At 40.7% G+C, this 22,837-nt stretch overlaps 2 protein-coding genes across 4 annotated transcripts in view; one reads left to right on the top strand and one right to left on the bottom strand.

Annotated features, from left to right (window-relative positions):
* The window catches only part of LOC106091888 (choline O-acetyltransferase), a 192,216-nt gene that overhangs the window by 163,139 nt on the left and 6,240 nt on the right, over window positions 1–22,837 (top strand). For 2 of the 3 annotated variants that reach the window (XM_059361595.1, XM_059361596.1), the window contains 4 exons: window positions 16,589–17,568; window positions 17,628–17,750; window positions 17,817–18,021; window positions 18,085–18,285. In XM_059361595.1, coding sequence (XP_059217578.1) covers window positions 16,589–17,568; window positions 17,628–17,750; window positions 17,817–18,021; window positions 18,085–18,285 — 1,509 coding nt within the window. Of the gene's footprint in view, window positions 1–16,588; window positions 17,569–17,627; window positions 17,751–17,816; window positions 18,022–18,084; window positions 18,286–22,641; window positions 22,819–22,837 lie in introns of those variants that run through there. The other variant, XM_059361594.1, reaches the window with a different exon arrangement.
* Window positions 9,526–10,815, bottom strand: LOC106092230 (uncharacterized). Its single transcript, XM_013259022.2, has 2 exons — window positions 10,758–10,815; window positions 9,526–10,555 (listed from the first exon to the last, which is right to left on the bottom strand). The coding sequence occupies exons 1-2, from the start codon at window positions 10,807–10,809 to the stop codon at window positions 9,720–9,722; spliced, it is 888 nt and encodes a 295-aa protein (XP_013114476.2). The 5' UTR covers window positions 10,810–10,815; the 3' UTR covers window positions 9,526–9,719.

Genomic DNA, 22,837 nt, shown 5'->3' with positions numbered 1-22,837 from the left:
ATTACGAATGTGACAATAAAATTTGTGTCCAAGAATCAAGGTGGTGCTTTTCCTCCTAAAATCGCCTCCATATAGATTATTTGGCCCATTAAAATAATGGGGGATCAAGTCATAGATATTTTTGAGTAGAGTGCGTCATTCAAAATTGTGCTCAAGTAACAGATGGGGTGTGGTGCAAAACCCTCGTATTGACGCCCTCCACCAAACGGCTATATACACCAATCATGGCAATATGGGGTTGAATTAAAGGTATAAAGTTGTGGACTGCGAATCTGATATCTTTATTCTGCTCATATATCTGGCGGACCCCCTCACCCCAAAACAGTCGATCAATCATAATGATCTAACAAAATTATGACGTTCAGCGTGATAGGAGGAATTGCAAACCTTAACGTTAAGGTTGCAACCATTTTTAGCTCATCGATAGACAAGACCAAACGACGAGCTGCTGCACTATTTTGTTCAAAAGTTTTACATGGTTTAATAGTAAGAACTATTAAACCATGTAAAACCAGATATATAGACTGGCAAAGTAGTTTATTACTACCGAAAATCGTTTAATATGGGAATTTTATTTGATTTAAAAAGCGACTTAATGTTGACTATTTAATAGGTAGTCATATAGTCATTTATAAACAACCATCACATTATGATCCAGTCCAAGAGAATAGCACTAACGTTTAAATTAGCGCTATCTACTGGCTATTTTCAATTGGATTTAGTTGATCCAATTGAAAACAGCCAGTAGATGGCGCTAATTTGAAGAAGCCAACATGAACAGAGAGAGGGCAGAGTGGTCAAAATTAATCATACAGCATTTATCTATGTTATGTTATGTATTATTTTTCAACTTTTCCACCCTTGACGGTGTTTAGGGTTGTTTAAATGTCAATATTTGCCATAGAAAAAAGTAGATATGAATATAAAAAATGTCTAAGAAAACCATTAAAAAGCCATTAATTACGGCGGGCCGAACTTTAGATACCCACCACCTCGGTGGTATATATGTAAACCCCCTTTCGCCACAATTCGGTGAAAATTGGATAACTTATGCATCCAAATTCGGTACAGACATTGAGTGGTCTAATAAATATAAATCACTGTTGAATTTTGTAATTAAAATTTCAACACAAAACGTGTAATAAATAAAGCTTTTATGAGCTTCAGATCTTAAACTGGCATATCAATTTATATGACAGCTATAATTAAATACAGTCCGATCTGAACTATGGAAGCGTAAAACTACACACGGTTTCAAATTTCAGCCTGCATCAAAAAGACGTATCTGTGCCAAATCTGTAGAGTGATTACAACAGACGGATGGAAAGACGGACAGACACACGGAAATGGTTAAATCGTCTTAGAATTTTACGACGATCCGAAATATATGTACTTTGTAGGGTCGGACATTGATATTTCAATGTGTTGCAAACGGAATGACTAAATGAATATACCCCCTATCCTACGGTGGTGGGTATAATAAATTCGTGTGCATCTGAACGAGACTCGTGGCCCTGAATATCTTGATCGCCACCTTCTAAATGTTAACATTATGGGTCTCAAACGAAATAGTGCCCTAGCACGATGCTGATATTGTTTCAGGGGACCGCCCCCTCAACTCCCTTCAAACTGGCAATGTTTGCCTGCTATGGCAATAAGGTGCTCAAAAAATAGTTATTTAATAGTAGAAAACGAATTTGATATCCAATTTTGAGGCCAAGTATTGCGGGGTAATCTCACCCCATAAACTCCCCCTAAACCAATTACAATTCCAGCTCAAATATAAGGAATTTAACAGTAGAGCTCGATGCTGATATTTTTTCAGGGCTAAGTGAGTGGGACAAACTGGACAAATTTGTGGATTATGGCAAAAACGGGCTCAAATCTGATATCTGTTTAATGGCCAAGTGTTTCGTCGTGTCGTCTCGGACTCATCTCATAAACTCATCTTGAACCACACATATATACCGACTACAGCAATATGTAACTCAAATGTGGATTTTGGGCGTAGAGTAGAAATCTGAGATCCACTCTCAGAGCAAAGGGCTTGGCTACTCCAATCCACCACCAAAAGAAGACAATGAAGTGCATTTAACATTCAAACTTTAATGGGCGGATCCTCCCCTTACCCTATTTTCAAAAACGCCAAATCTCGGAGATGGGTGGAGCGATTTACACGAAATTTAGTTTGTTTATAATAACTCAAAAATAGAAATTTGGTATACTTATTTATGAATCTTATACATGGGGGTCCTTCTCATCCCCATTAACACCCCCATACTCCATATTTGCCGACTATAGAAATATAAGGCTAAAATGAAAAAAATTTGGGAGTAGAACACCAGTATGATATCCACATTGGGGCGAAATATCTGAATGGCCGTACTAGCACCCCCAAACTGTACTTTTTTTCTGACCGTGCCATTATAGTGGTCCCTTAAAATAAGGCAATGATAGAAGGCGCAGCGGAGCGGGCCCTGCCCAGCTAGTGATTGCCAAAATTAAATCGGTCAACACTTTTTGACAAATGCGAGTGCATAGTTTAGCTTGAAAAGAAGGTGCCGGTATTAATCCGCCCCATGTCACTATGGACATATACCTAATCCAATAATCGGCTTGTTGTGCGCTTTAAAAACTATAAAGTAACCTCTAAAAAGAAAATGTTAAGTTAGGAATTCCGTGCTACTTACAAAATCCTTGATTGTTTTCAATACCAGTCCACTAAGTTGGTTCATGTCTGGTATTGTGTCTCCACCTAAGTACTGGGGTACTTTTCGTTTCATGATCTTCCCAGCATGCCCTACACATGCTATCACTTGCCACTCAGATTTTACATAAGTGAGCTCATAGTCCTATGTGTCCCGTTATGATACCAATGGCTATACTGACCTACTTCTTGCTTCCTTTCAGTAATAGCCTCGTCTTGGATCACCCCATAGGATTTTCGCCGTCCTACCGATTGTTTTGCTGTTCCACAAAGTTGCATGCGCATTCGTCGCCCATTCCCTTAACACGGGAGAGCGTCGTCCCGAAAGGCATTGGAATAATCAAGCTTATTGAAAGCAGTCCTCTGGCCTTCACCGCCAAATTGTCTGCCCTCTCATTCCCCCTTACTTCGTTATGGCCCTGCACCAAAAGGATGAGGATATTGCCATACTCAGAAAAGGCGTTAATCTCCTTCTTACACTGCAAGACTGTTCGTGACCTTACCGTCCTGGCTGTTTTTGTCATTATGGCAATTTTACTGTCCGTAAAGATATTCACACTCGACGTCATCGAGTTAGCACCACACCATCTCACGCATTCCGTGATCGCCCGGATCTCAGGCAGTCTAAAATATATCTCAGTCCCTGGGTTCTCAATGTAGACGCCCAGGCCCACTCTGTCCTCTAGCTTTGATCCATCCGTGTAACATGATCTTCCAGATGGCAATACTAGGGTTCCGTTAATCCAAGACTGTGCTGCTGGCAGCAGTGCCTCGCACTCGACCTCAAGGTTCATCTCAGGTATCCGAAAGGAAATATCTTCCCTTCCTTACAGGTTTCCTATCGTCGCCTCGATTACACCGCAATGGTATGAGCTGTTCCCATCCTCAATCCATTCTCCCATCGCCTTAAGTCTCATAGTAGCAGTAGCAAAATTGCAAATTGCAAATGCACATTTTGCCTACGAACATTCCACTAAGAAACAGGGGCAAAATTCTCACATATCAATGAGTTCAGTCCGATTCAAGTATAAGCTCAGTGATAAGGGGCCCTAATTTTTATAGCCCGAGTCCGAACGCAGTGCGACACCTCTTTGAAGAGAAGTTTTACATGGCATAGTACCTCACAAATGTTGCCAGCATGAGGAGGGGAAAACCACCGCTGAACATTTTTTCTGATGGTCTCGCCAGGATTCGAACCCAGGCATTCAGCATCATAGGCGGACATGCTAACCTCTGCGCTACGGTAGCCGCAGTGGCTGCCTCACACTTAATTTGTATGTCAATGGGTCGGATATCTAGAATAGTCTTCAGTGCCCTAGTGGACGTGGTCCTCATCGCTCCACCTATGCCAAGACAACATGTTCTCTGAACATGTTTTATGGTCCTTATGTTGCACCTTTTCTTCATCGCAGTCCACCAAACTACTGAGGCGTAAGTAAGTATTGGTCTAATCACACTCCTGTAGAGCCAGTGGACTATCCTCGGATTCAGGCCACATTTCGCGCCATGGTGCCCAACATCTGTGAGCCTTCTCAGTACGCTCCTGAATGTGACACTTCCAATTCAGTTTCCTATCCAAGATCACTCCTAAGTAGTTGACTTTGTCAGATATCGAAATCGTCTTATTGAGGAAACGTGGTTAAATTGCCCCACCTTCGTCTTCCTCGTGAACAGGCATATTTCAGTCTTCTCTGGGTTAGCATTGAGACCTCTGGGTCTAGCTCAGTCATATGCCATATGCAAGACCCTTTCGGCCCTTCTACATAGCTCGTTCGGATCCTTACCCCTTAGAAGTATTATAACATCGCAGACGGGTTCAAATCTCTGCTCAGTCAGCATACGTAATAGGTGATTTATGGTGGTCACTCATAGGAATGGAGAAAAAATGCCCCCCTGTGGCGAACCCTGTGCCACTTTTACCCTTATATTTATGCCATGAGACACACAATTTATCCAACTGTTCCATAGCATATGGTTTATCCAGTCTCTAAAGACCGGGCCCACACGATACTTGTTTAAGAATTGGATCAGTGTTTCGGTCCGCACATTGTTAGAAGCCCCCTCGATGTCAATGCGAATGCGTAAGTAATTCTAAATAAATGGACTATTTTTTTTAGTTCACTAACTGATAAACATACATACGTTTAGAGAGCCATGTGAGCAAGACACAAATGGACGAAAATGATTTATTGGTGGATTTATCTTTTGACACTTTTCGTCTCTCATTCACATGTGCATAAGTTGAAATATTTTTTAAATATTTTATCTTGTTCTACATATAAATACACACCCATTTGGTTTTTTCTCATATACTGTCAGGTTTATCGCCAACAGTGAGTGGCTTTATCAATCATAATATGTTTTTAACAACAGTCATTAGTCACCCATCAATGTCACATCATCAATTCAATTGATTGCAATTTAAGCCAATTTCTATTATCAGCCAATGTCCGTGTATTGTAATCCTAAGAAGGTGGTGATTTGAAATTCTCAAATTACGATCCAAAACCCAATCTGCAAAATTTAATTTACCACAGCTCTCTAATACAGCTCTGGAATAACGAATGAGAAAAGATGATCGCATGATGAATTTATATGGGAGCCATACCATATATTGATCCCATTTGGTATGGATAGTAGGAATCAAAGTTGAAATCAAGTATGCAAAGCTTCAACCAAATCAGACCAAAGTCAAGCCCTGACACTATACGAGAGTTGCCTTTTATATTTCGGGATTGGACAACCCTTATGTTGCAATCTGCCAACTGACAACTCTATCGTAAAGCTTGACATTTTTGAATTTATACGTACTCATAACGTTTTGACATACGAGCGCTATTTGTGCTGTTTACAGTAACTTAAAAGATTCATCTCGCCCAAAAATCGTGCGATTATTTTTTACTACTCTCAACGTGGATTAACTCAACTGTTGTTGCGGTTAAGTGCATTGATGAACTTAATTCAATTTTTAGCAATGAAGCTCCATCAAAGACCAGTGTTTATCGATGGTATGATGAATTCATTTGAGGTCGTAGTTCACTCCAAGACGAATTTCGTAAAGATCGTCCAAAATCAGTTGTTGTTCCAAAAACGATTGATGCTGTGCGCCAACTGATATTGCAAGTTCGTCATGTGACCTATCGTGAGATTGAGACAACCTTTGGCAATAGTGGGACGGGCATACAGTCAATATTGCATGAACATTTGACCGTCAAAAAAATTTGGTCGCGTTGGATCCCACGGGATTTGTCAAACGCACAAAAAAAGGCTCGAGTCGATTAATCGAAAGAAATGCTCCAAAAATACGATCCCAATGGTTCGAAACACGTCTATGACATCGTGACAGGTGATGAATGGTGGATTTAAGCTTATGAGGCCGAAAGTATACAGCATGGGTGTTTCAAGATGAGCCAAATCCAAACAAAAGTTGCTTGCACTTCCAAGCAAATGATCGCCTGTTTATTGATACAATCATTTGTTTGCCACTTGTCTTCCAAGAAATCAGAAAATGTTCTCCAAACTCGCATGCCAATAATTCCATAGTTATGCGTGCTGTGTGGCATGTGGCACCGTGTTGTTGAAACCACATGTCATGCAAGTCAAGCTCTAGCATTTTGGAAGCGTTCACCATTCACAGTTACGTTACGATTCGCATCATCGTATAAAAAGTACGCTCCAATGATGTCACCAGCCCATAAACCGCACCAAACTGTGACTTTATTTGAATGCATTAGTAGCTCTTGCAATGCTTCTGGCTGTTCTTCACTCCAAAATCGACAATTCTTCTTATTTACGTACCCATTGAGCCAAAAATTAGCTTCGTCGTAAAAGAGAAGAAGCGCGAACTTTCTTAACAGAGCACAGAGAAAACTGAAGATGTTTGACAGTGAACCATAACCCGAAATGTGCGTAAGCTGTTTAAAGCAGTGTTGCCAAAAAGATAATAGCGAAAAAATCACACTTTATAAGGCTCCTCGATTTCTCTGTTTAATACCGCTCAGATCGATTCTGCTTTCGGTGTAGCTGCCATATAGGCCGATCTCTCGATTTAAGGTCTTGGACCCATAATAGACGCATTTATTGTACGATTTCGCAGAAATTTTGTGTAGCAAATCCCTGCTCAATTCGGCCCAGATCGATCCATATTTGGCTATAACTGTCTTATATGGAGGACACTGTAGCGCAGAGGTTACCATGACCGCCTATGACGGTGAACGCCTGGTTTTGAATCCTGGCGAGACCATCAGAAAAAATTTTCAGCGGTGGTTTTCCCCTCCTAATGCTGGCAACATGTGTGAGGTACTATGCCATGTAAAACTTCTCTCCAAAGAGGTGTCGCACTGCGGCACGCCGGACTCGGACTCGGCTGTAAAAAGAAGGCCGCTTATCATTGAGCTTAAACTTGAATCGGACTGCACTCATTGATATGTGAGAAGTTTGCCCCTGTTGCTTAGTGGAATGTTCATGGGCAAAATTTGCATTTTTGCCATATATACCGATCTCCCGATTCAAGGTGTAAGCCCATAAAAGGTGAATTTACTAACCATTTTGCTGAAATTATGCTCAATGAGTTGCATTAGGCCCCTCAAAATTCGTACCGAGTATAGTTAAGATCGGTCTAAATTTCAATATAATTGTCATGTAGACCGATCTCCCAATTTAACTTCTTGGGACAACAATAACACGTTTATGACACGATTTCGTTGAAATTTGACAAAGTGGACTGTGTTAGGCTCTTTGACATTCGTGCTCAATATGGTTCAGATCGGTCTATGTTTGGATATAGCTGTCATCTAAATTTTTATACCCTACACAACTACTGTGGTACTGGGTATTATAACTTAGTGAATTAGTTTGTAACACCCAAAAGGAAGAGAGATAGACCCATTGATAAGTATACCGATCGACTCAGAATCACTTTCTGAATCGATTTAGCTACGTCCGTCTGTCTGTCTGCCTGTCTGTCCGTCCATCCGTCTGTCTGTCCGTCTGTCCATGTTAATTTGTGTACAAACTACAGGTCGCAATTTTCATCCGATCGTCTTCAAATTTGGTATGGGCATGTTTTTCGGCCTAGATACGAAGCCTATTGAAATTGAAAAAAATCGGTTCAGATTTGGATATAGCTCCCATATATATGTACGTCCGATTTTCAGTAATAATGTAATAAATGGTCATTTGTAAACCGATTCTCTCGAAATTTCGGCAGGAAGGATTTACTTATGACTTTTGATATTAAAAGCGAATATTATAGAAATAGGTTCAGATTTGGATATAGCTCCCATATATTAAATGGTCATTTGTTAACCGATTCTCTCGAAATTTGGCAGGAAGAATTTTCTTATGTCTTCCAATATAACTGGTGAGTTGTAGAGAAATCGGATCAGATTTGGATATAGCTCCCATATATATGTTCGTCCGATTTGCAGTAATACAGCAATAAAATGGTCATTAGTTAACCGATTCTCTCGAAATTTTGCAGGAAGGATTTTCTTATGACTCTCGATATTACTGGAGAATTTCATAGAAATCTGTTCAGATTTAGGTATAGCTCACATAAATAAATATCGCCCGATTTTACCTCCTAGAGCCACAGCAAGTGATCTTCCCAAAATTTTGTACAACAATTTCCTTGACGAATTCCACAATATCCATAAAGTTTGATCGAAATCGGTTCAGATTTAGATATAGCTCCTATCTCCCGTCATTTGTCAACCGTAGTTATTACATTTTGAACATATTTGCTTTGCTCGAAATTTGGTTCAGTAATTTTAATAACCTATCTAAATACATCCGCCGAGGTCCAAAAAAATTGGTTCAGAATTAAATATAGTCCCACTTTTGTAATTAAAGGGTCGGTGTAGGGTATTATAAAGTCGGCACCACCCGCGTTTTGCCTTTCCTTACTGGTTAACGAATGAATTTGGTACAATGAGTTGTGTTAGACCCATACATAGCCTTCTTGAATATTGTGGAGATCGGACTATATTTAGATATAACTCCATAAAAGATGCATTTTTCACCGCATTATGACGAAAGGAGGTTTCTATGTAGAGGTGGTCAGAGGTGGTGTGTATCCAAAGTTCGCCCCGACCAAAGTTAACACCTCTTTACTTGTTATATAAAAGATATCGCAAGTCCTCTGCCTAGCAAAATGGGTAGAATAATTGGCTAGCATAAAATAATTCTCCATCAGAGTGTATGTATTTGTCTCACTCCGGTTTAGTTTTTTCTGGATGACCTCAATCAATGGTCCTACAATGAACAAACTTATCTTGATATACATTTTTAGACCTTCCAAGCGAATAATGCACCACTCTTAAAAAACAATATCTAATAAATATTCTAATACAATTACTTTTTAATCGTCCAGGCGAATAATGCGCAACTCTTTTCGAAGGGCGTTTAAGAAATCTTCCAAAACTTATTTGTTACTTCTCTAAAAGAATCTCGCGAGACTTTCACATCTTCCAAGACTCTTCTGACTTACTCGTTGGCACCATGTCTATATGGAAGATTCGAGTAAAACTCTACCAGAAAAATCGTCTTGTGGACACAACTCTTCAAAACGGAGGAATCGTCTACGACTCTTGGACGAGTTTGTCCGCCATCATAATATTCATTTAGAAGATTCGAGGAGGATTCTTTGGCAATTGAAAATGTTGCAGGATCGGAACAGGTACATGTTAGCAACATTGCATCTACTTACGGCTGTAGCTGCTCTCCTCCTCCAACTAGTTTCCTGGAATTAGGTCCATTTGACTCAAAAAAAAAAAAAAAACAATTATAAATTTAACAACTTTTGTTTTCGCTCACATGTATATATTTATCTATGTATGTATGTATGTATCTCCGTTGCATAGTCTTTATTTGAAATGTAGTAGCTTTTTCTCTTTGAAAACAAATAAAATTAATACGAAAACTGACTCCAAATGGCTCAGCGTAAAAAAATAAAATCTACATTGCAGGAAACTTTAAAAACAAAAAACCCTCCTACTCTGCAATCGCCTCTCTATTCCTCCTTTTTGGTAGCTTTGGGAGATTTCTTTGGAGCTGGAGCTGATTTCTTAGGAGCTGGAGCAGGTTTCTTGGCTATTTTAGCTGGCGTCTTAGCAGGTTTCTTGGGTAATTTCTTTCCTTCCTTGGTGTCCGCGGGCTTCTTCTCGCTCTTGCCTGGCTTAATCGCAGACTTCTTCTTTTCGGCTGAGGGTTTCTTAGCGCCACCAATGCTGGGCTTGTGCACACCACTCTCGGCATGAACATCCACAACTGGTGGTGTGGGAGCTGGGGTAGGAGGCATGGGTGGAACACCAGCTGCTTGTTGAGGTTTGCCGGATTCAATGGCTATTTCGGCTTCATGTGCCATAGAATTTTCCCTGTTTAACTCATCCACCGTCATTATTGGGGGTTTTGGCACATCATCAATCATTTGAATTGGCATTTCGGGTACAAGGGCAGGCATTGCATGATGATGTGTCTCAGATAAAATTGGTGGATGGGCGAAAATTTCCAAAGGTCTGAATGAATCAGAATGTTTGTGTTGATTGCTGCCGTGATGATGAGAGCCAATGAAAGGTGAAGATGTGGGCAACACATGCAATTCTGGTGCTGGTATATATTTGTTGGGGGCGGTACAGATTTGCAAGACAAAGGTAAAGATTTCACCAGGATTGCAGGACATGACCATGGGTCTTTCGCCTACACGATGACAAACATAGTATTCGGCATTACTTTTATAGCTGGGCCAGCGTATGCCCATTTCTTCGGGGTTGCACTTTAGGGCATAGTCACGTTTGGAGGCCTGGACCATAGCGGCAAAGCCAAAGGCTATTAAAATCAGTCCAGTAGCTTAGGAATAAATGGGAGGGTACATAAATTTCATTTTATAAACATAACACAATTTCAAAATTAAAAAAAAAAGCAAAAACAAAAACAAGAAATCCTTTATCAGCAACAACTGGCAATTTCAGAATCCACACTCGAATTTTATTTTTTTCATAGAAATTTTATATCACAAACACTTTAACACTCGATTTTGTTTCTAGCGTACCTTTCATCCTTCTAAGTATCCGTTGGCAAGAAATTTGATGAACTGATTTCATTAACCTGATCAATATCAATATTTATACCTTTTGATACATCATTACTCATGTCTTCCATCTTTCAAATCAAATTAATTACACCACCAAAAATCACAATAAATTGATAAGTTGAAATACAACAACAAATTCCCATCTTGATATTGAAGAATTTCAATATAAAAATGCCAAACACATAAAATTTTAGTGATTTTTTATCGCACATCTTTACATATTTTGACAATTTCTTCAAAAAAAGATACCAAATATAACGAAGATGTATTAAATTACCCATTGCCATAATTTAATACAACAAATTCTTATCGAGTTGTTTAGGTTTTTCTTTCGGGTAAAGTGCAAGGTCCCTCAAGATATGGGTGTTATGTCAAATTAAATTGACCTCGAATATATGTAGGTGGTAAATGTTACAAATTAAAAGGAAATAGATAAGCTAGTAAGAATGAATTTAGTATGGTTGGGAACCCGGCACCATGGATTCTGAAAAAAATTTATTCAAAACTAGCTGTACCGGGCCCGCTCCGCTGCGCCTTCTTTTACTTTATATGGAACAAAATTTTCCTTGGAATATTTATTTTCGACAATGAAAGAGCTTTTAGTGAAATACCATGCTACGAAAATAGTATATCGCTTGACAAACAGTTTAACAATATAATTATCTGAATCCCATAAGTTTGAACGTAAGGTGTACTCTATTCTTAAAATACTTTATTTCAGTCCGATTTTCTTATGATGTCTGATTTAGGGGTGTTTTTGCGGGGGTGAGGTGGTCCCCCAGACCCTTGGCCCTGAAAAAAATAACAGCATCGTGCTCTTCTCTCAAATGCCTTTTATTTAAACACCATATTGCCATTGGTTTTGAGTGAGGTGAGTTTACAGGATGAGGCGTCCCCCAAACACATGGTCCCAAAATTGGTTATCAAATTCGTTTTCTAATCTCAAATACCTTTCATTTGAGCTACATATTGGTATGGTCAAACAATTTTTACCCTTTGGTGGGTTTTTTTGGAGAAGGGGTGATGTCTTGGATATCAAATTCGTATTCTACTCCCAAATAGCTCTATTTAAGCCCCATATTGCGATGGTCAGTAAAAAATTGCTGTTTGTGGGGTATTTTGGGAAAGTGGTAGACCCCCAGAAAATTGGTCCCGAAAGTGGGTATCAATTCTTGCTCTACCCCCAATTCATTTCATTTAAGCCCCACATTGACTTGGTCGGTAAATATGGCCGATTTGGGGGTGTTTTGGGGAGTGGGGTAGTCCGCCAATCACTTAAACCTGAAAATATATCAGCAACGTGCTCTATTCTCATATATTTGAACCCAATATTGCCATTGGCCTCAAAATTGGATATCAAATTCGTTTTGTAATCTCAAATACCATTCACTTAAACCCCTTACTGAAAAAGCCAGCAAATATATCCAGTTTGGGGTATGGGCCCTTAAAAACTATGAATATCGAGCTCCACTGTTTTGAAGACCCAAATTGTCTTGGTGAACAAATACGTCCTATTTGGGGTTTGTTATGGTGGTAGGAAGTCCTCTAGACAGTTAGTCCCAAATGTTGATGTCAGATTCATGGTCTACTCCCAAATACCTTTCATTTGAGCCTAATATGACCAGTTTAGGGGATGGCGCGGCCGTTGTCATTGGACTTGGCTTTGAAAATATATATCAGATTCGTGTTCTACTCTAAAACACCTCTTATTTGAACCTCATATTGCAATGGTCATCAAATACTTCCTATTTTGGTTGTGTAATGGGGGTGAGGTGGCCTCCAAAGACCTTTCATTTGAGCCCCAAAGACCTTTCATTTGAGCCCCATATTGCTATGGTCGTAAATTTGTCTTTTTTGGGGGATGTTCTCGGGGATGGGCGGCCCCTTAAACATGTGGTCCCAGATTCGTATTCTACACTCAAATATCTTTCATTTAAGCCCCATATTGCCATGATCAGTAAAAAAGTCCTGTTTGGGGGGTGTTTTGGGAAAGGGGTGGACCCCCAGAAACTTTGTCCCAAATTTGGATATCTGATTCGTATCATTCATTTAAGCCCCATATTGCCATGGTCAGTAAATAAGTCCTGTTTGGGGGGTGTTTTGGGAAAGGGGTGGACCCCCAGAAACTTTGTCCCAAATTTGGATATCTGATTCGTATTTTACTCGCAAATACCTTTAATTTGAGCCCCATATTGTTATGGTTGGTAAATATGTCCGATTTAGGAGGGGTTTGCGGTGGCCTCCGAAACACTTGGTCCGACAATTGGATATCAGATACGTTACGTTTTCTAATCTTAAATACCTTTCATTTGAGTCCCATATTATCGTGATTCGTGTATATGTATATTTGGTTGGTATTGGGGTGGGAGCACCCCCCCCCCCCCCCCCCACCTCCCTAGGTACCCCTCCCGAAATTTGGATACCAAATTTTTGTTTGTAGGTTACTATCAGGGAGCACACAAAATTTCGCTTAAATCGCACCACCCATCTCCGAGATCTGGCGTTCTGAAAATTAGGGTAAGGGGGAGGATCCGCTCCCCCTTCAGATATCAAAAAATATAGTACCCTATTTTCACCAAGGGATCATTACACCATCAGTGAAAATTTCAAGAAAATCGGTTCAGCCGTTTCTGAACACAATAAGGAACACACAAACAAACAAACACAAATAGATTTTTATATATAAGAAGAAGAAGATAAATTTAGTTGAAGGGCATTATTTTATTCTACATACCAAACTTTTGTCAAACCAACAAAAATTAAAGCTTCTGGGAACCGAACAAAGATGTTCGAGAGAAGTCGAAAGTCGTAACAGAACAACTCGCACAAAATTTCAGCCAAATCGGACTTAAATTGTGGCTTGTAAGGTCTCAAGAAGTCAAATCGAACGATCGGTTTATGTGGGAGCTATATTAGATTACAGACCGATTTGAACCGTACTTGGCTCAGTCAAATCATTCAAATAGGCTTCCAGGGGCTGAAGAAGTCAAATCGGCAGATCGGTTTATATGGAGGTATATCTAATTCTGAACCGATATAGCCCATTCGCATTCCCCAACGACCTCCATCAATATTAACTATTGTATCTATGCAAAATTTCAAGCGGCTAGCTCTATGCATTCGACCCCTATCGTGATTTCGACAGACGCATGGACGGACATGACTAGATCGACTCAGAACGTCGATACGATCAATAATATATATACTTTATGGGGTCTTAGATGAATATTTCGAGGTTTTACAAACGGAATGACTAGATTAGTATACCCCCTTTCTATAGGGGTGGGTATACAAATCGGCTTAAATCACAAAAATAAATTGATTCAATTAATTTTTTAATTGAAACTACTTCAATCACTGAAACTTTTGTAATATCGAATTAATTTTTTAATAGATTCAACTCCGGGCCAAGTCTTTTAAACCCACCACCATAGATTCTGCATAAAATTGATAAAAAAAACAAAATGGTAGAAAGGCATAATATAACCCTAACAAATCGGACGAAAATTACAGGCTGCAGGGAATCAAGAAGTCAAATCGGGATATCTGGTTATATGGGACCTACGTCAGGTTATAGACCGACTTCAACCGTACTTGGCATGGTTATTGGACGTTGTAACAGAACTCTACATGCAAATTTTCAGCCCAATAGGATTTCAATTGCGGCTTCTAGGGGCTAAATGAACCTATATGGCTCATTTGCAATCCCCTACGACCTACAGCTATGGTGATTTCAACAGACGGACTGACGGAGGGATGGACAGATATAACTAGATCTACTCAAACTGTCCAGGCTATCAAGAATATATATACTTTATGGGGTCACATACAAAGACACCTGCTTCGAGTTTTAAGGACAAGGCCTAACCTATTCTATCTTCGCATGTCTATAAATTGCATAGGTCATCGGCCTTCCCCGGCAAGCCAACAACCTCTTAAAGAGCAGGTTGGTATAATAGAGGGCACATAACTCTCAGGTTTATTGCGAATGAGCCTAAGACTTTCAACAATAGGAAGAGAGATTCCCTTTATTGGGCTCGGGGATTCGCTGCCAAAGCTACCCCAAAGACTACACGTCTAGATTCAGAAGCTGCACCGCAGTCAGCCAAAAGGCTGCGGTCACCTGAAAGGCATACCATGCCCAAAAGAACTAGGGCGAACAATAGTAAGATGGGTCCAAAAATCTTTGCTAATGTCGCTAGGGACGGTTTGGTGATGGAAGTTGTCGACAAGAGAGAAGAACAGGGCTGCATACCTAGGAATAATTGGAGTGGGATAGTCAATGGACTGTCATCAATATACTCCGATTTACTTGCGGAATTTCCAGGGTCTCCTCCAGTTTGTGACGATGCAGGCTAATATCGGGGCCGATGCAGACTAATTGCCGTCGGGTATCAACGCTCTATTGAAATGTATCGTTGTGCGCTAAAAAAAGATTGGTGAGATCTGGCCAGTTGCAGCACAAGATTTAGTCAAGTAGAAAGATATTCCTTCTCGACCATTAGCGCATGCTTGGATACCAAGGTATCCCTCAGATCCTGAATCCATTCCTGGAAGACTTAGGGAATTTAATCCCAATCTTTCAACCACTGACTGGAAGATTGGTAGATTGGATGAGGCTGATGGTGACCGGAGACATGAAGTATTCGTACTAAACTCCGGCTGTCTCGCAGACCTCAACAAGTCTGAAGGAGTTGTATCCTACGGATTCAAAAAGTTGAAACTACAGTTCTGTAGAAGCGGTGAGGTTGGGGAATCAGAAAACGACTCAGCAGTTGTTGCTTAACACTTGCCTGAGGAACTATCGACCACATCGCTAAGGTCTGGCAGATTGAAGGAGACTGAAAGTCCACCTTCCACAATCGAGAAAGTAAGGGAAGGCATTGAAACGGGACCCAACAAGCGCTGTGTGGATGGGTCATCCGGTTGGACTGGACTCGAGGTGTGCGTAAAAAATTACTTCGACAGCAGCACCTAGTGAAGCATCTAAGGAAGTCCACACCGCAAGTATCCAGTGTCCTGAGGAAAAGTGGTTCCACTGCCTTCTCCCCTGCCCCTGGAAGCACACGGTGGGCTTTGGGATTTACTCTAAAGATCTAGAACTGATCATATTGAAAAGATTACCCGACCACTGCAGTGTGTATCCAGCGGAGATCTTTGCAATTATGGAAGCGGTGGAATGACTTAGATATAATGTCATTACGACAAGTGACATAAATAACCTCTCAGACATTAAATCCCTGGAGAACTTTTTTCTGAACACATAAACCGACCTCGACTGTCTTAGATCTCTCAACGAGATGGCTAAACAGTTCAAAATTCATCTGTTCTGGATGCCGGCCCTCAGAGATATCCCAGGGAATTGTAAGGCGGACGAGCTTGTGAGACTAGGATCTGCCTTACACGTGCCAGGGAAACTGGCATCTGTGGATATGCCTCTAGCGACTTGTAAGATAAGTTTTCAGGTTCAGACCCGATGGATAACGCACTGGCAGTCAGAAGGAGTTCCAGTTTCGGTTCTCATTTCTTTGAGAACCTGTCTGATTTAGCGGAAGTGAACATGAGGTCGCAGTTCAATATTTTGAGGTGTTACAAACGGAATGACTAGGTTAGTATGCCCCCTATGGTGATGGGTATAATAACATTAAACATGGAAAACATGTTAATGCTTTTCAAATTTTTGCGAGAAGCGAGCTCTATATTTCGTTCGTTTTCCCTCATTTTTCTTGCAGCATTAGGACAAATCCGAAATTTTCCGCAACACCTATTTTAATTTTCTTTTTTTTCAGGCCTACTACTACTGGCTGAATGACATGTACATGGATGTCCGCTTGGCTCTGCCCATCAACTCCAATCCGGGTATGGTATTTCCTCCACGACGCTTTGATACGGTCCATGATTTGGCTCGTTTTGCGGCACGCATTCTCGATGGTATTGTCTTGCATAAAGAAATGCTGGACACCGATCAATTGCCCCAAGAGAGAGCGGCTTCGCGTGAGAAAAATCAACCACTTTGTATGGCTCAATACTATCGTCTGCTGGGTTCATGTCGAAGGCCAGGTCTAGAGCGAGATTCCCAATATTTGCCACAAAGAAAGTCGGAGAGTCACCATGTCATCATAACCTGTCGCAATCAAATGTATTGTGTGGTCCTACAGGCCGAAGATCGAGGAAAACTTTCGGAGAGTGAGATAGCCTCACAGATACTCTTTGTGCTAAGCGATGCCCAATGTTTGCCAGCGAAACCACCACCGTTTGGACTGCTTACCGCTGAACCCAGAACGAAATGGGCCGGAGATCGGGCCACGCTTCAACTGGAGGAGCGTAATCAGCGAAATATTGATTTAATAGAGACTGCACTTATTGTCTTGGCTTTGGATGAACCCATACCGCTGAGCTTTAATGCTCGAGGTTTCACAGGAGCTACACCTTCGCATCACTTTGCGGGAGGGCGTGATGAAACGAATATGGCTCATGAAATGTTACATGGAGGTGGTAGTGAATATAATACCGGTAATCGTTGGTTCGACAAGACCATGCAAATTATCATCTGCACCGATGGCACTTGGGGTCTGTGCTATGAACACTCCACCTCGGAGGGTATAGCGGTGGTGCAACTGCTCGAGAAGATCTACAAAAATATTTTGGATAATCCCAGCGATGATAATGGCATACCGCAACATCATTTACCACCACCAGAACGTTTGGAGTGGGATATAGCGCCAGAAATTCAAAGAAGATTCATTGAAGCTGCCGTCAGTGTGGATAAGTAGGAATGGCAATGATATTGCAAACTATTCATTTTAAGTAATTTTCTTTATCTTTCAGGGCCATTGATAATTTGGACTTTTATGTGTATCGCTACAAGGGTTATGGTAAGAATTTCATTAAAGCCTGCCAAGTTAGCCCTGATGTCTACATACAATTGTCCCTGCAATTGGCTCACTACAAGTATATAAATCCCAGATTCTCTTTACTGTTAGTGTTTTCCAACCTTTTTTCCTTCTCCTTTGGCAGGTTATATGGCCATTTGGTGGCCACCTATGAGAGTGCTTCAACCCGACGTTTCCTATTGGGCCGCGTCGATTGTATACGAAGTGCCAGCACCGAGGCTTTGGAATGGGCCAAGGCCATGTGTCAAGGTGAGGGCGCGAATGTAACTCTGGAAAGCGATCGCGAAGAAGAAGAGGATTCTCGCAAGGTGAAATTTAGCATATACAGCGTGAGTAGACATTTGTGAATGTTGTTTTCTTATAAGTGACTTGACATTGTATCTCTTTTACAGAGAGATCACTTGCGTGAACTCTTCCGTTGTGCGGTGGCCCGCCAAACTGAAGTCATGGTCCAAAATATCCTCGGTAATGGCATCGATATCCCTTTGCTTGGCCTGAGAGAGGCCAGTCGTGAGGTTACTGGTGAATTACACGAACTCTTCACCGATGAGTCTTATGCCATTTCACAATGCTTCCTGTTATCCACTAGTCAGGTATGGTTTTCCCATAGCATCTCAATGGGACTTTTGGTGTTATAAACACCAAAATTGCACTTAAGTAGAGAACTAATGCACCAGCTATTTTAGCACCACCAACAAAATTGTTGTAAATAATTTTTATTTTACAGAAAAGTGCATATTTAGAAAATTTTTTTGTTTTCCAATAAAAGCCCTCTTTTCAATATTATATTGTCTTCTTTACTGTAATTGGCTATGACAGAACATTTGTTACACTAGCCGAACGTAGAATAGCGTTCCAAGCGCCTCGATCTTTTGCGCTCATTCTAAAATCTCTGACAAAAAGTTTCGAGGTGTATCCCACCACTTGATCTTTCCATCGGACTTTTGGTCTTCCCGGTTTGCGTGTACCACCGTGTTTGCCATCAAAAAACTTCATTGCTGGAGCTTCTTCATTCATTCTGACAACATGACCTAGCCAACGCAGCCGTTGTAGTTTGATGCGTGTAACTATGCTATCGTTGTCATACAGCTCGTGGTTCATACATCGCCTATATTCTCCATTAACGCAAACTGGTCCATATATTTTATGAAGAATCTTTCTCTCAAATACTCCAAGTACTGCCTCATCTGCTTTCACAAGTATCCATGCTTCAGAACCATACAACAACACGGGTAGTATCAGTGTATTGTAAATTGTAGTCTTCGTCTGTCGAGAGATAGCCTTGTTTTTAAACTGCTTACTTAGTCCAAAGTAGCATCTATTTGCCAGTATTATTCTTTGCTTTATCTCAAAACTGGTGTAAATCGCTTCGATTACGGCGGTGCCGAAGTAGATAAAGTTGCTGAAAATCTCAAATTTGTAGTTCCCAACTTTCTCCATTTTCTTTATCTGGTCCGTTGTGCAAGGCTTTTTGGGAGTTAAAAACCATCAATTTCATCTTATCTGCATTTACTGCCAGACCCATTTTTACTGACCTTGTTTCGATTCTTTCAAAGGCTCCTTCTTCTTTCTTTCTTTCAAAGGCTTCCGGTGACCGACCTATGTCGATGTCGTCGGCATAAGCGAGTAGCATGTGTTCTCTTGTGATTAGAGTGTCATATCTAATCACATCTGCATCTCATATAATCATCTGAAGCAGGATATTAAAGAGATCACACGATAAGCTTTTTCCTTGTCTGAAACCTCGTTTGGTATTGAATGGTTCGGAGCGATTCTTTCCTGTTCTTTCTGAGGAACGCGTTTCAGCAAGTGTCATCCTACAGAGATTTATTATTTTGCAGGGATACCAAACTCAAACATGGCTTGACCATACCTTTGAATGTAAGGGGTATGAAAAGCTGCTTTGTTGTCAATTATGATATGGTAGGTGTTGATTTGTTCTTCTCGGGTCTTTTCAAGGATTTGGCGCAGTGTGGTCAATATCTGGTCTAGATTGGATTTACCAAAGCTGCATTAATGCAAATGCAAATTTTGCCCATAAACATTCCACTAAGGAACAGGGGCAAACTTCTCACATATCAATGAGTGCAGTCCGATTCAAGATTAAGCTCAATGATAAGGGGCCTGCTTTTTTGAGCCTAGTCCGAACGGCGTGCCGCAGTGCGACACGCCAACGTCGGACACTAGCAGTTGGGTAAAATGTTCTCTCCATATCCTCAGCATGCTATGTGTGTCAGTAACCAGTTTTCCTTCTTTGTCTATGCAGGAGGCAATGTCTGCACCAAAGCTATCGGTCTGATGTGTAATTCTTTGGTAGAATTTCCGGACTTCATTCTGACTCCTGCATATCTCAATTCGATCACGCTCACGTCTATCCATTTCCTTTTTCTTTCTGAGGAATAGACTTTTTATACCCACCACCGAAGGATGGGGGTATATTCATTTTGTCATTCCGTTTGCAACACATCGAAATATCCATTTCCGACCCTATAAAGTATATATATTCTTGATCAGCGTAAAAATCTAAGACGATCTAGACATGTCCGTCCGTCTGTCCGTCTGTCTGTTGAAATCACGCTACAGTCTTTAAAAATAGAGATATTGAGCTGAAATTTTGCACAGGTTCTTTTTTCGTCCATAAGCAGGTTAAGTTCGAAGATGGGCAATATATATCGGACTATATCCCCCATATGGACCGATCCGCCGATTTAGGGTCTTAGGCCCATAACAGCCACATTTATTATCCGATTTTGCTGAAATTTGGGGCAGTGAGTTAAGTTAGGCCCTTCGACATCCTTCGTCAATTTGGTTCAGATCGGTTCAGATTTGGATATAGCTGCCATATAGACCGATCCTCCAATTTAGGGTCTTAGGCCCATAAAAGCCACATTTATTATCCGCTTTTAATGAAATTCGGGACAGTGAGTTGTGTTAGGGCCCTCAATATCCTTCGTCAATTTGGTTCAGATCGGTTCAGATTTGGATATAGCTGCCATATAGACCGATCCTCCGATTTGGGGTCTTAGGCCCATAAAATCCACATGTACTCTCCGATTTTGTTGAATTTTGGGACAGTGAGTTGTGTAAGGCCCCTCGACACCCTTCGTCAATTTGGCTCTGATCGGTCGAGATTTGGATATAGCTGCCATATAGACCGATCCTCCGATTTGGGGTCTTAGGCCCATAAAAGCCACATTTATTATTCGATTTTGATGAAATTCGGGACAGTGAGTTGTGTTAGGCCCTTCGACATTCTTCGTTAATTTGGTGCAGATCGGACCAATTTTGGATATAGCTGCCAGGTATACAATTTTCACCGGATTTTGATGAAAGGTGGTTTACGTATATTCCCGAGGTGGTGGATATCCAAAGTTCGGCCTGGCCGAACTTAACGCCTTTTTACTTGTTTCCTCTCTCCTTTACTCCTGATTGCGGTCGCAATTGCAGGTACTCCGCATAAAAACGGAGTTTCCGCCATCCGCAACCTATGGATGCGCCCGGTAGCTTCACGTGATAACGATGGACACCACACAAGTCAGAGCTCAAAGCTCCAGCCTGTGTGGTGCTCATAGTTATCCCGTGTCAGCCTGACTAGGACTTCTTAAAATGTGTTCAAAAATTACCATAAAAAGTCATCTCATATCAATTTAATTATACCCTCCACCATAGGATGGGGGTATACTAATTTCGTCATTCTGTTTGTAACTACTCGAAACATTCGTCTGAAACCCCACGGAGTATATATATTCTTGATCGTCGTGATATTTTATGTCGATTAAGCCATGTCCGTCCGTCTGTCTGTCGAAAGCACGCCTACTTTCGATGAAGTAAAACTAGCCGCTTGAAGTTTTGCACAAATATTTTTTATTAGTGTAGGTCGATTGGGATTGTAAATGGGCCATATCGGTCCATGTTTTGATATAGCTGCCATATAAACCGATCTTGGGTCTTCACTTCTAGAGGGCGCTATTCTTATCCGATTGAAATGAAACTTTGCACGACGTGTTTCGCTATGACTTCCAACAACTACTAAGTATGGTTTAAATCGGTCCATGTTTTGATGTAGCTGCCATATAAACCGATCTTGGGTCTTGACTTCTTGAGCCTCTAGAGGACGCAATTCTCGTCCGATTTAACTGAAATTTTTCACGATTTTGGTTTTAGTCGGTGCATGTTTTGATATAGCTGCCATATAAACCGATTTTGGGCCTGGACTTCTTGAGCCTCTAGAGGGCGCAATTCTCGTCCGATTTTTGCACGTAGTGTTTTGGTAACACTTCCAATAACTGTGTTAAGTATGATTCAAATCGGTTCATACTCTGGTATAGCTGTCATATAAACCGATCTTGGATCTTGACTTCGTGAGCCAATAGATTTGGCTGAAATTTAGCATGTGTTATGACATTCAATAAATGTGCTAAGTATGGCTTAAAACGGTATAGAACCTGATATAGCTGCCATATAAACCGATCTGGGATTTTGACTTCGTGAGCCTCTAGAGGGCGGAATTCTCACCCGATTTGGCAGAAATTTTGTACCACGGATTCTCTCATGACTTTCAACATACGTGTCTAATATGGTCTGAATCGATCAATATCTTGATACAGCTCCCATATAAACTTATCTCTCGATTTTGCTTCTGGAGCCCCAACAAGGCGTAATTGTTATCAAAATGAACTTAAATATTACACAGTGACTTCTACAATATTCAGCATTCATTTATGGTCCGAATCGCGCTACAACTATATATAGCTCCAATTGCATAAGAGTTCTTATTCAGTATTCTATGTTTGTCTAAAAAGCGCATAGAACTCGACAAATGCGATCAATGGAGGAGGGTATATAAGATTCGGCCCGGCCGAACTTAGCACGCTCTTACTTGTCTTTTATAATTTATCACATTATCACATTCATTCCATTTTAAATGTTTAAAAATTTTAAATTTTCAGTATTCACTTTTTTGCACTCAATATTATGTGTAAGCAACACAATTGCACCCATGCATTTTAAAGGTAATCCAGTTAAACCAAAAAGCACCAAAAGCACTAAGCACTGTGGGCACAATCAAAAAAATACACAAATAATATTTGAAAATTCCCAAAAAGACAAGAAATCAACCAAATATTTTCACAAAAAAAAAAAACA

Source organism: Stomoxys calcitrans, chromosome 2, assembly GCF_963082655.1.
Source record: "Stomoxys calcitrans chromosome 2, idStoCalc2.1, whole genome shotgun sequence".
In the NCBI taxonomy this organism is placed as follows: Eukaryota; Metazoa; Arthropoda; class Insecta; order Diptera; family Muscidae; genus Stomoxys; species Stomoxys calcitrans.
The sequence above is the reverse complement of the archived record's forward strand: the minus strand, read 5'-3'. Positions and strand labels throughout refer to the sequence as shown.

Excerpts from the sequence above, each read along its gene's own strand:
- LOC106092230 (XM_013259022.2), bottom strand. The coding sequence starts at position 10,809 with ATGAAATCAGTTCATCAAATTTCTTGCCAACGGATACTTAGAAGGATG. Across the intron at positions 10,556-10,757 it reads GATACTTAGAAGGATGAAAG|CTACTGGACTGATTTTAATA; the intron begins GTACGCTAGAAA and ends TTTATTCCTAAG.